Source organism: Chiloscyllium punctatum, chromosome 26, assembly GCF_047496795.1.
Source record: "Chiloscyllium punctatum isolate Juve2018m chromosome 26, sChiPun1.3, whole genome shotgun sequence".
Lineage (NCBI taxonomy): Eukaryota > Metazoa > Chordata > Chondrichthyes > Orectolobiformes > Hemiscylliidae > Chiloscyllium > Chiloscyllium punctatum.
This window is the reverse complement of record NC_092764.1, coordinates 28,562,791-28,575,505: the sequence shown is the minus strand read 5'-3', so window position 1 is coordinate 28,575,505 and position 12,715 is coordinate 28,562,791. Positions and strand designations below refer to the sequence as shown.

At 40.6% G+C, this 12,715-nt stretch overlaps 1 protein-coding gene across 7 annotated transcripts in view; it reads right to left on the bottom strand.

Moving 5' to 3' along the window:
* pmfbp1 (polyamine modulated factor 1 binding protein 1) overlaps window positions 1–12,715 on the bottom strand; it is an 829,187-nt gene that overhangs the window by 577,050 nt on the left and 239,422 nt on the right. For all 7 annotated transcript variants that reach the window (XM_072595986.1, XM_072595983.1, XM_072595987.1 and 4 more), the window contains one exon: window positions 4,207–4,339. In XM_072595986.1, the coding sequence (XP_072452087.1) occupies window positions 4,207–4,339 (133 nt within the window). The remainder of the gene's footprint in view (window positions 1–4,206; window positions 4,340–12,715) is intronic.

Here is a 12,715-nt window from a genome sequence, read left to right as displayed (position 1 = left end):
AAATTCCTTAGAGAAGTATCCACAAACTTATTATCCTTAAGGATAAATGGATCCATTCACTAGTGCCTCGGACCCACTGTAGCGTCCTTGACCTTAACCAAAAGGTACACTGGAGCGTGATCGGAGATGGTAATATTCGCAATCGTACAAGATGCCACCAAGTCCAGGGTTGCCACAGGGATCAGGAAAAAAATCAATCCTGGTGTGACATCCGTGTGGTTTGGAAAAAAATGTAAAGTCCTTGCCTGTAGGGTGGAAATATCTCCAGACGTCGACCAACTCTAACTCCACACACAGATCCATTAGCTGTTTCATTTGTACAGAAGGTATCGGGGTGCCTTTGGGCAACCTGTCTACCATGAGATCCATAAAACAATTAAAATCTCCCCCTATAATGATATGCCGGGACTCGAGAATGATCAATTTAGAGAATGCATCAACCAGAAATAAGAGGCGATGGGCCAGAGGACAATAAACATTTAAAACACCATATTCTTCCCCGTTTATCAGGGCTTTGAGGCTTACAAATTTCCCGTGTGTGCCTTTAACACACTCTAGTAACTTAAATGGGAGATTCCTCCTAACCAATATAGCCACTCCCCTACTTCTGGTATTAAAAGATGAAAAGTAAACCCAATCAAAGCATTCTGCTGTAGTTTCAAATGCTCCCTAACATCCAAGTGTGTCTCCTGTAAGAAAACAATATCCACCTTTTCTTTTCTAAGATTCAAGAATACCTTTTCCCTCTTGATTGGTGAGTGACTCTTCTTGATGTTCAGGTACACCATTTAATCAAGTCATTAGCCATAACCTTCTGCAATAACATTCAGATTCATGAGAAGAGGAGCTCGAATTACAATTGCCAAGCCTGAGTGTTGCAAGATCCATCAAACATAAAAACTACATAAATTAAACCCACTACAGTTAACAAGCCTACAAAGCTATCAAAGATTATATATAACAAAAACCAAAAAACAAACCAACATATAAAGCGCCAATGGCACTGAATAGGGGAACGTACCCCCTGCCCAAAGCGGGTATCTACGTGCCCCATAACTCAACTTCCCATCCCGCTGCCTATACTGCAGCCAGGGCATTTAAATACCTGAACCGGGCAAAAAACTGCCTGTCAGTAGGCATCCAGCCATCCCAACCATTATACCCCTTCCTAGCTAGAGCCACACTGCAAACACAAGCAGAAAAGAAAGAAAATATACCATGAAATAACAATGTGAACAAAGAAATTTTGGAAAAAAAAGTTAAGGACCCCACCCATCCTTTGGTATAACTTAACTTAGAAATTGAAAGTACACATCCCAACCACCCCCCGAGCATAGTTTAGACCAGATTATTACCAACAAAAAAAACAGAAAAAGAAAAGCCCTGACCAGATTTCCTCTTCTTTTAAAAAGTAGAAACAGACCAAAACAATACTACTATTTGAACAATACTAAATTGTTCAAATTAAGTTAATTTGCCCACAAAGTCTCTTGCCTTCTCCGATGTGTCAAAGAGATGTACAGATCCATCTAAGGTGATCCAAAGAATCGCCGGATACCTCAGACAGTACTGGATCCCAAGCTCCCTCAGTCTTCTCTTGACACTGTCATAGGATTTTCTTTTCCAGATCACCACTGCTAAGAAGTCCTGTAAGAGTATGATCTTAGAGCCCTCATAAACTAGGGCCTTCGGATCCTTCCCCTGGATTCTGGAAGCTTCCACAATTCTCTCCTTATCTCTATTGTGATGCAACCACACCAAGATGGGATGAGGACGTTGGTCCAGATCTAACCTCTGCGCTGTGACCCGGTGAGCCCTCTCAATCTTCAAGCTTCTCATTCCAGCCTTCAAGTTAAGGAATTTCAGCAACCAGTCCTCAATAAATTCCACTGGCTGCACACCTTCCTTGTCCTCTGGCTGACCGATGATCCGAATACATTTTTCCTGCCCCTGTTCTCAAGGTCATCAACCTGGTCAAGCAAATTACGGACCTGCATCTCCAGGGCCTGGATCCTATCCTTGGAGGAACCAGTGTCAGCTTCCACCATGAGACTCTGTGTTCTACCTCAACTGTCCCTTTCTCGAGGTCTCCCAGCTGCTGTTCATGCTTCTGCAGCATGATAGAGATTGGGGCCAGCTTCTCCTCTAGCTGCTTGCCCAACATCTCATGAGATTTTGCAAGCTCCTTCACCACACCTGGTAGCAAATCGGGACAGAGGATTCTGCAGCCTGGGCCGCTGTCTCAGCCTTGGATGTACCTCCTCCTTTCTTAAGCAACCCTGGATTGTGAAAACCAAGGTAAGTTGCTCTCTGACAGCTTCCAGACTCCATGACCTTTCCAGAATCCCAGGATATCGCAGGGGTCTGGGTAGGGCGGGTTAGGACTTTGTCCCACTTGTGATGCAGTGCAAAGTGTTGCAATGGAATCTTCCTAGATCGCTGCCATATTGGATCCCCCAAATAATCTGTTTTTATTCTTCCCGTGAAAGTGAATAACCTCACACTTCCCATTATTATACTCCACCTGCCAATTTCTTTTTCCCCATCCAGTAGACTGTCTATAAACCTCTGCAGGTCCTTTGTATTCTCCTCACAACTTGATTTCCTACCAATCTTTGTATCATCTACAATTTTGGTCACAACAACATTTACCCCATCATTAACAGAGATATAAATACTCCATCCACAACCTTAAACATATATCTCCTCTACCATTGTTGCACAATGGTTGCAGCAAAGATGCATTGTAGCAATTTGTCAAGGCTTGAATTAGAATTAGAATTAGAATCCCTACAGTGTGGAAAATAGGCCCTTCAGCCCAACAAGTCCACACCAACCCTCCGAAGGGTAACCCAACCAAACCCATTCCCCTACCCTATATTTACCCCTGACTATTGCACCTAACCTACACATTCCTGAACACTATGGGCAATTTAGTGTGGCCAATTCACCTAACCTGCACATCTTTGGATTGTGGAAGGAAACCTTGGCACCCGGAGGAAACCCACGCGGACACGGGGAGAATTTGCAAATTCCACACAGACAGTCTCCCGAGGCTGGAATTGAACCAGGGTACCTGGCGCTGTGAGGCAGCAGTGCTAACCACTGAACCACCGTGCTGCCCATCTGCACCTCCCAAATCCATGACCTCTAAAGGCTAGAAGAGCAAGAACAGCAGGAAAATAAATCACTGTAATTTTCTCATTCAAGTTATAAAAGATGCTGATTTGGAATCATATTACCATTTCTTTATCTTTAGGGGTCAAAAAGCAGTAGCTCTTACAAAAGAGCACTGTGAGAATACCTTCACTACACAGGTCAGGAAAGCTGCTGATCACCAACTTCTCAAGGGACTTGACAAGGTAACACCCACATCCCACAGATGAACAAAATTCAAACGACTGGTGAAAGGATTTCTTCTTGCTTTGTCGACATACTTAGCAGTGTGAAGTTAAGAGAACATTGGCTTGAGTGTTAAACCTCAACATGGCACCACTAACATCAAATCTGCATTTCTCAATGATCAACATCATGATCTAAACATTCTGTATACTTCAGACATTAGCTAACACTGAATGATAGTGATTTTAGTTTCCAGTTGAAAACATTTCTCTGATCAGAAACATGGTCCGAAAATTATAGGGAAGAACATGGCAGCTTAATACCTTCTTCTGTTGAATTCCTGACATTATGACTTTTGCAAGGCTCCCAGTAAAGACTGGGAGCCATTTCACAAGAAGCAACATGTAAAGTATAAAAGGAGGATTGTCCACTATCTGTTTTTAGGTGCTAACTTACATTAACACAAGCAGCATCAAATGGAAACCTGGGAGCAATTTGTTCAATCTTGCTGCAAAGTAAATGCATTCTCATAAGCCTAGAGAATACAAGAAAGTAAACAGAAAAATTTAATATCCTCAATAAACTATTCTCAAACTGAGATGACTGAATGGCATAGCAACTGATTGTTTCACTGTTACATTATTACTTGCTTCAGTTCTAGTTGAAGATGATGGAAATGTATTTTGAATTGTTAAGGTTCTGACCAAGATAGCTTATCACACAAGAATATGAAGATCCAGAAACCTTTTGTAAGTGCTAACAAAAAGCTAATGCAACAAGTCAAATTCTCTGTGTTTCAATGATGACAATAGAGCAACAAAAGTTATGATTTTTAACAGATTACATAATTGGACTTTAACCAACCTCATATTTTGACTGTTGTTGGAGATAAACAGCTTCTCGAAGCTGACTCTGTAAGTTTTGGATCACTTGTTCTTTTGCTGCTAAGTGGAATTTGACTTCTTCATACTCCATTAAATCTTCATTGTAATTTGTGCTGCAATGCAAGATGGAGTGTTAGGACCAGAATATGAGAAATGGGAAATTGCAAATACGCAGCTATTAAATAAATACAAATAACTCAAAAATAATATTGCTATAATTCTATTTGTAACATTTTAAAAATCTTTCAACAAAACTGATATCCCAAGTGATGTTTTAAAATAAGATAGAAAATCCAGAAAATTGTTTTATATTTATGACTTTAAGATATAGTATTTACAAAATGTTGTTCTCCAGCTTTCTACAAAAGGGTGTAAGAAGTTGGACTGGGTTCTTGAGAATGAGGTGAGCCAAACCGATCAAGTATCAGTGGGGAAATATTTAGGGGACAGTGAATTTAGATAATTAGATTATTTTACACTTGCCAAGGAAAAGCATAAGGAGAAATCCAGAGTAAGACTACTAATAGGAGAAAGCCAGCTTCAATGGGATATTGATGGATCTGCCCAGATAACATGGAATCAAAGATCAGCAGGCAAAAATATAACTGAAAGATGAGCTGCCTTAAAGAAGATATATTCAAGTGGAATCAAGTTAGGTTCCCATGAAGGGATAGGTAGGGAAAACAAATATAGACGATAAAACCTATAGAAATTAAGATGAAGGTGAACAAGTGTGGTTATGACAGATGACTGGTGGAGAATACAATTGAGAACCAAGTTGAATATAAAAGATTCAAAGGGGATTAGAGTATGAGATGAGACTGGCAGCAAACAGGGAACTTTAAAGTCTGCTATAGACAGATACATTGTAAATGGATGGTAAAAGAAATGGTGGGAGCCAAAAAGGGGATTTTCTCATTGAGGCAGGAGATTTGGCCTATATATTAAATAAGTACTTTGTGCTTTAACATGAAGTAAGTTATTGCACACTTCACGGTGAAAAATCAAGTAGTTCAGACACTTGGAGGATTCCAAATTTAAAATTCCTAAGACACATTTTTTATTCATTCATGGGATGAGGACATCGCTGGCTAGGCTATCCCTAATTGTTCAGATGGCATTTTAACAGTCAATCTCATTGCTATGGATCAGGAATTGGCCAGACCAGGTAAAGATAGACGTTTTCATCCCTAAAGGACGTTAGTGAACCATGTGGTTTTTTCTAACAATTGACCTGCACAGTACTTTTCAGCACTTCTGCTCTATTTCAAATTTCCAGCACCTACAATATTTTGCTTGTATTTTATTAATTTTAAGGAACTTTTTGTTTTGATATTTACAACCCTGTCAGATTTGGTATCATCTCTTCCCTTCTTAAGGCTAGTTAGGATGGGCAAAAAATGTTGGATTCGGGAGTGACACTCAAATTTTGTGAACGAATTAAACAAAAGACACAAGCGAATATCCTATTGTTACAATTGTAGCAAAAGTGAACTATCAATAGACAACTTTCATCATTTGACTTTGATGTACGAGGGATGGTTTTAAAATGGACACTACTAACCTAAAGTGTTTGCGGTAATCACCTGACAAGCCAAGCAACCCACATGGAATAGACAAAAGCACTGGTTCAGAATGACTATTTTTAATCAAGGATTTTAAAGTTTTATCCAGTGGTTGTGTTATACATCAGATTGGGCAAAGCTCCAATTTAAGTCAAAGATTAACCTTTTCATATTCATTTCTTTTTACAACAATCAGCAGTCATAAAGGCTGACTTGCAAGCTTTGTTGCCAATATTCTTTTTTATGATTGAGCATATTGAAACAGTCACTCATAGTACAAATTCTGTCAACCATTTTGGTTTGACAATTATTTCTGGGTACAAAGCCAGTATTTTGTTCACCATATCAAATAGTGATTTGCTAATCAAAGGCAACCAGTGAATTTTAGTAATATAGAAATAATGCAGCAAAAAGCAAAGAAAGTATTGAACAATTCACAATTACATAAGCGGTTGTTTTGCTTCTCTGAACCTCTCCCTAATCTGTCACATTTAGGAAACCTTAGCAAGGAAGTAGACAGCTCGAGTGCTGAAGAGATTCTTATCAGTATTTCTTATGAAATACAAGACCTCTCAAACTCCAGCCATCCACCAGAAGAAAAATCCAGTCAGGCAACCATTCTCCAAAAGTCTCGAATCCTACCAGCCTAGAAGAAGGTACACTTGAATGTAATTTACTTGGATAATATTAGTTAATATATAAATAATCCTGCTGCAAACAGGCATTTTTAAAATGACCCATGATTAAATAAATTACTATACAAATATTAACTATAATTGATTTGGCAGTTTGGAAGCTAATGGCAGTGTTACCATACAAAACACTGTCACACCAATGCGTGGTGCTATGGAAAACAAGACGTGATCTAATTTTCCAAGTCAACTTGTGCAGGATGAATTATAAGTTGACATAGTCACAACATTGTTTAAGAAGCAGAGGAGGTAGTTTTGAGAAGGATATTGGGAAAATAAATTCTGAATGGAGCCATTTATTGTTTCTGTTGAGATATTACTATACTCCTTACACATTTGGAACTGGGTGGCCAAAGTTTGTCCCAATTCCGATTAAGTGTTTGCTGATGACACCACCATTATAGGGCAGATCTCAAGCAATGATGAGACAGAGTACAGAGAAGAGATTGAGTGCTGAGTAGCATAGTATACAGGACGCAATCTCTCCATCAAAACAAAGGAGCTGGTCAAACTTCAAGAAGCGAAGTGGAGGGCATGTCCCTGTTTGCATCAATGGTGGAGATAATCAAGAGTGTCAAGTTCCTGTAAGTGATAATCGTGACAGTCAAGAAAACACAACCACAGAACTACTTCCTCAGGAAGCTGAAGAAATTTGGCATGTCCACAAAGATTCTCACCAATATCGATGCACCACAGAAAGCATCCTATCTAGCTGCACCATAACATGGTATGACAACTGCTCCTCCCAAGACTGCAAGAAACTGCAGAGCATTGTAATCACAACCTAGACTATCACGCAAACCAGCCTCCCATCCATTAACTCTATCTATACTTCCCTCTGCTTTGGGAAAGCAACCAATGAAATCAAAGATCTTTCCTACCCGTTATACTGTCTTCCATCCACTTCTGTCGGGCAGAAGATATATAAGTTTGAAAGATTCAAGAAGCGCTTCTTTCCCACAATTATTGGACTTTAGAATGGTCCTCTCAAATTTTAATTCTGATCGCTTTCTCACCGCACATTCTCTGCAATTGTAACACTATATTCTGCACTCTTTTCTGCTACCTTTTGTATGGCTTGATCTCCTGTATAGCATGTCAAACAACATTTTTCACTATTTTAATACATGTGACAACAATAAATCAAACTATTAAACTGTCATTGGAGAGTTATTGGTGAATGTAGGTTCTTAGTCGCAGTTACAGTTAAATCATGATAAGTCAAATTCAGATGAGATAAAAACTTTGGTTGTATTTAAGTTGTCAGTTGTTCCAGAAAGCAGAATAGCAAATCCAAGAGAATGATCCTTATGATCAGTCAAAATTCTGAAATGGCAAGTCTGGATTAGTTCAATTCATGTAAGCTTGTCATATGAACACATTGACCAATCAAGGTGGGGTTAGGCCACACAAAAACGCAAAATTGTGGGGTACTCGGCTGTGAAAGGACATACAAAGCCTATATAAAAATGGCCAATCCTGTGAGAAACTTATGTCCATCAGAGAGTAGGTGAAATTGATGAGGCAAGTCTAAAACTGTGACATAAAGCAATAAGTGAACATTGTGAAGGAAGATTCTACCACTGATTTTGTCAACTGTTCTGACAATATGGTGGACTATAGCACACTTGTCTAATGATTGCACACTAAGCAGAAAAAGATTCTTGAGTTTTTCCAGAGCTAATGTATGACATTTTCAATGCCTTTTACAAGGTTAGGCCAATGTAAGGCATGAACAAATTGAAGAATAGAACCTTTACATAACTTACTGATTTGCTCTTTATTTTGGATATTTGTAAGAGTACAGAGAGTGCATTTGTAGGAAAATAGAGCCACATAGAGTCCTAAGTGGCTATCTTGAACTCTGCCAAACAGAAATTTGTTGGCAAGAGAGGAGGGGGAGTGATGTTTTTGATTAGGGATAACATTACTACTGTACTTAGGGAGGATATTCCTGGGAATATGTCCAGAGAAGTTATTTGGGTGAAACTGAGGAAAACAAAAGGGATGATCATCGTATTGGGATTGTACTATAGACTTCCCAATAGTCAGTGAGAAATTGAGAAACAAATTTTGGAAGGAGATCTCAGTTATCTGCAAGAATAATAGGGTGATTATAGTATGGGATATTTTCAAACATAGACCGGGACTGCCATAGTGTTAAGGGTTTAGATGGAGAGGAATTTGCTTAGTGTGTATAAGACCATTTTCTCATTCAATACATGGATGTACCCATCAGAGAAGATGGAAAACTTGAACTACTCTTGGGAAATAAGGCAGAGTGGGTGACTAAGGTGTTAGTGGTGGAGCACTTTGGGGCCGGTGACAATAATTCTGTTCGCTTTAAAATGGTGATGGAAAAGGATAGACCAGGTCTAAAAGTTGAAGTTTTAAATTGGAGGAAGGACAATTGCGATGGAATTAGGCAAGAACTTTCAAAAGTTGATTGGGGACGGATATTTGTAGTTAAGGGGACGGCTTAAAAATGGGAAGACTTCATACAATGAGATAACAAGAATCCAGAGATAGTATGTTCCTGTTAGGGTGAAAGGCAATGCTGGTAGGTGTAGAGAATGCTGGATGACTAGAGAAATTGAGGTTTTAGTCAAGAATATGAAGAAAGAATATGTCAGATATGGACAGCAGAGATTGGTGAATCCCGAGAACAGGATAAAGGAAGTAGGAGTATACTTCAGAGGGAAATCAGGAAGACAAAAAGGGGACATGTGATGGCTTTGACAAATAGGGTTAAGGAGAATCCAAAGGGATTTTACAAATACATTAAGGACAAAAGGGTAACTCGGGAGAGCTTAGGGCCCTTTAAAGATCAGAGTTGCAAAGGGTGGTGCTGGAAACCCGCAGCAGGTCAGGCAGCATCAAAGGAGCAGGTGGTGTAGTGGACAGCGAAGAGGGTTACTTCAGATTACAACACGATCTGGACCAGATGGGCCAATGGGCTGAGAAGTGGCAGATGGAGTTTAATTCAGATAAATGCAAGGTGCTGCATTTTGGGAAAGCAAATCTTAGCAGGACTTATACACTTAATGGTAAGGTCCTAGGGAGTGTTGCTGAACAAAGAGACCTTGGAGTACAGGTTCATAGCTCCTTGAAAGTGTAGTCGCAGGTAGATAGGATAGTGAAGAAGGCGTTTGTTATGCATTCCTTTATTGGTCAGAATATTGAGTACGGGAGTTGGGAGGTCATGTTGTGGCTGTACAGGACATTGGTTAGGCCACTGTTGGAATATTGCATGAAATTCTGGTCTCCTTCCTTTCGGAAAGATGTCGTGAAACTTGAAAGGGTTCAGAAAAGATTTACAAGGTTGTTGCCAGGGTTAGAGGATCTGAGCTACAGGGAGAGATTGGACAGGCTGGGGCTGTTTTCCCTGGAGCGTCAGAGGCTGAGGGGTGACCTTATAGAGGTTTACAAAATTATGAGGGGCATGGATAGGATAAATAGACAAAGTCTTTTCGCTGGGATCAGGGAGTCCAGAACTAGAGGGCATAGGTTTAGGGTGAGAGGGGAAAGATATAAAAAGAGACCTTCGGGGCAACTTGTTCACACAGAGAGTGGTACGTGTATGGAATGAGCTGCCAGAGGATGTGGTGGAGGCTGGTACAATTGCAACATTTAAGAGGCATTTGGATGGGTATATGAATAGGAAGGGTTTGGAGAGATAAGGGCAGGGTGCTGGCAGGTGGGACTAGATTGGGTTGAGATATCTGGTCGGTGTGGACAGGTTGGACCGAAGGGTCTGTTTCCATGCTGTACATCTCTCTGACTCTGAGAGGTGATGTGTCAGGCATAAGGCCTTCATCAGGAATGTGGAGGGGGAAGGAGGATGAGAGATAAATTGAGGGGTGGGGGAAGGTAGATGGGAAGGAAATTGGTGGATGCATGTGAGGGCTAATTGTGATAGGTTGGTAGGGAGGGTTCAGCGAATAGATGGGAAGGAAGATGGACTGGTCAAGAGGATGGTGCCAAGTTGCAGGATTGAATCTGAGATGAGATGGGGGGAGGGGAGATTTGAAAACTAGTCAAGTCAATGTTGTTGCCATGTTGAAGGGTCCTAAGGTAGAAGATGAGGCATTCATCCTCCAGTTGGTGGGTGGCTTTGATTTGAGGGTTTTGGAGGTCCAGGACTTGCATGTCCTTGGGGGAATGTGAAGTGGAGTTGAAGTGGTTGGCCAAAGGGTGATAGGGTTGTTTGGCACAGAGGTGGCCTTGCTGATCCTTAAGGGGGTGGCTTTGACAAATAAGGTTAAGGACAATTCCAAGGAATTTTATAAATACATTAAGGACAAAAGGGTAACTAGGGAGAGTATAGTGTCCCTCAAAAATCAGCAAGGCTGCCTATGTGTGGATCTGCAAAAGGTGGGGGAGATGTTAAACAAATATTTTGTATCAGTGTTTACTGTGGAGAAGGACATGGAAGATATAGAATGTGGGGAAATAAATGGTGACATTTTTTAAAATGTCCATATCAGAGAGGAGGAGGTGCTGGATGTCTTAAAATGCATAAAGGTGGGTAAATCCATGGGATCTGATCAGGCGTACTCCAGAACTTTGTGGGAAGCTAGGGAAGTGATTGCTGGGCCCCATTCTGAGATACTTATTTCATGAATAGCGACAGACAAGATGTAGAAGACTAGATGTTGATTAATATGGTGCCACTACAGAAGAAAGGTGTTAAGAAAAAGTCAGGGAACTAGACACTAGCGAGCCTGACATTGCTGGTGGGCAAGTTGTTGGAGGGAATTCTGAGGTACAGGATTTACATGTATTTGGAAAGGCAAGGATTGAATACGGATAGTCAACATGGCTTTGTGCATGAGAAAGTGTCTCACTAATTTGATTGAGGGTTTTGAAGAAGTAATGAAGAGGATTGATGAGGCCAGAGTGGTGGACATGACCTCTATTGACTTCAGTAATTCATTCGACCAAGTTCCTGATGGTAGACTGGTTATGGAATAGACAGAGAACTAGCCATTTGGATACAGAACTGGCTCAAAGGAAGAAGATAGACGGTGGTGGTGGAGGATAGCTTTTCAGACTGGAGGTTTGTGACCAGCGGTGTGCTACAGGTATCGGTGTTGGGTCCACTGCTTTTTGGCATCTATGTAAGTAATTTGGTTGTGAACATAGGAGCTATGGGCAGTAAGTTTGCAGATGCCACAAAAATTGGAGATGTAGTGGACAGCAAAGAATACAATGGGCTCTGGATCAGTTGGGCCAATGGGTCAAGGAGTGGCAGGTGGAGTTTAATTTAAATAAATGTGAGGTGCTGCACTTTGGAAAGGCAAATCAGAACAGGACTTACACAGAATGATAAAGTCCTGGGGAGTGTTGCTGAACAAAAAGACCTTGGAATACAGATTCATAATTCCTTGGAAGTGGAGTTTCCATGTAGACGAGCTAGTGAAGAAGGTGTTTGGTATGCATGCCTTTACTGGTCAGTGCATTGACTATTGGAGTTGGGAGGTCATGTTGCCACTGTACAGGACATTGGTTAGGCCACTTTTGGAATATTGCATGCAATTCTGGTCTCCCTACTATAGGAACGATGTTGTGAAACTTGAAAGGGTTCAGAAATGATTTAAGAGTGTTCCCAGGGTTGGAGGGTTTGAGCTATAGGGTGAAGCTGAATAGGCAGGGGTTATTTTCCCTGGAGTGTCAGAGGCTGAGGGGTGATCTTATATAGATTTATAAAATCATGAAGGGCATGGATAGGGTAAATAGACAAGGTCCTTTCTCCAGGGTGGGGGAGTCCAACCTGAAAGGGCATAGGTTTAAGGTGAGAGGGGAAAGATTTAAAAGTGACCTAAGGGGCAAACTTTTCATGTGGAGGGTAGTATGTGTCTGGAATGAGCCTCTGGGGAAGTGGTGGAAACTGATACAATTACATTTAAAAGACATCTGAATATGTATATGAATAGAAAGGGTTAAGAGGGAAATGGGCCAAATGCTGGCAAATGGGACTATATTTATTTAGGACATCTGGTTGATGTGGATGAGTTGGACCAAAGTGTGAGTTTCCAAGCTGTACATCTCTATGACTCTATATGATGGGAGCTATTCAATTTGCCATTAACATTCGGATAACTGACCTATGTTGACTCAGAGTGGATTCTTGGGAATCCTAAGGAACAACACAAAAGGAAATGACTGCACTGAAAATGTATATAAAAATGTACAGAAATAGCAGACGCTGAAGATAAAAAAATAAATACAA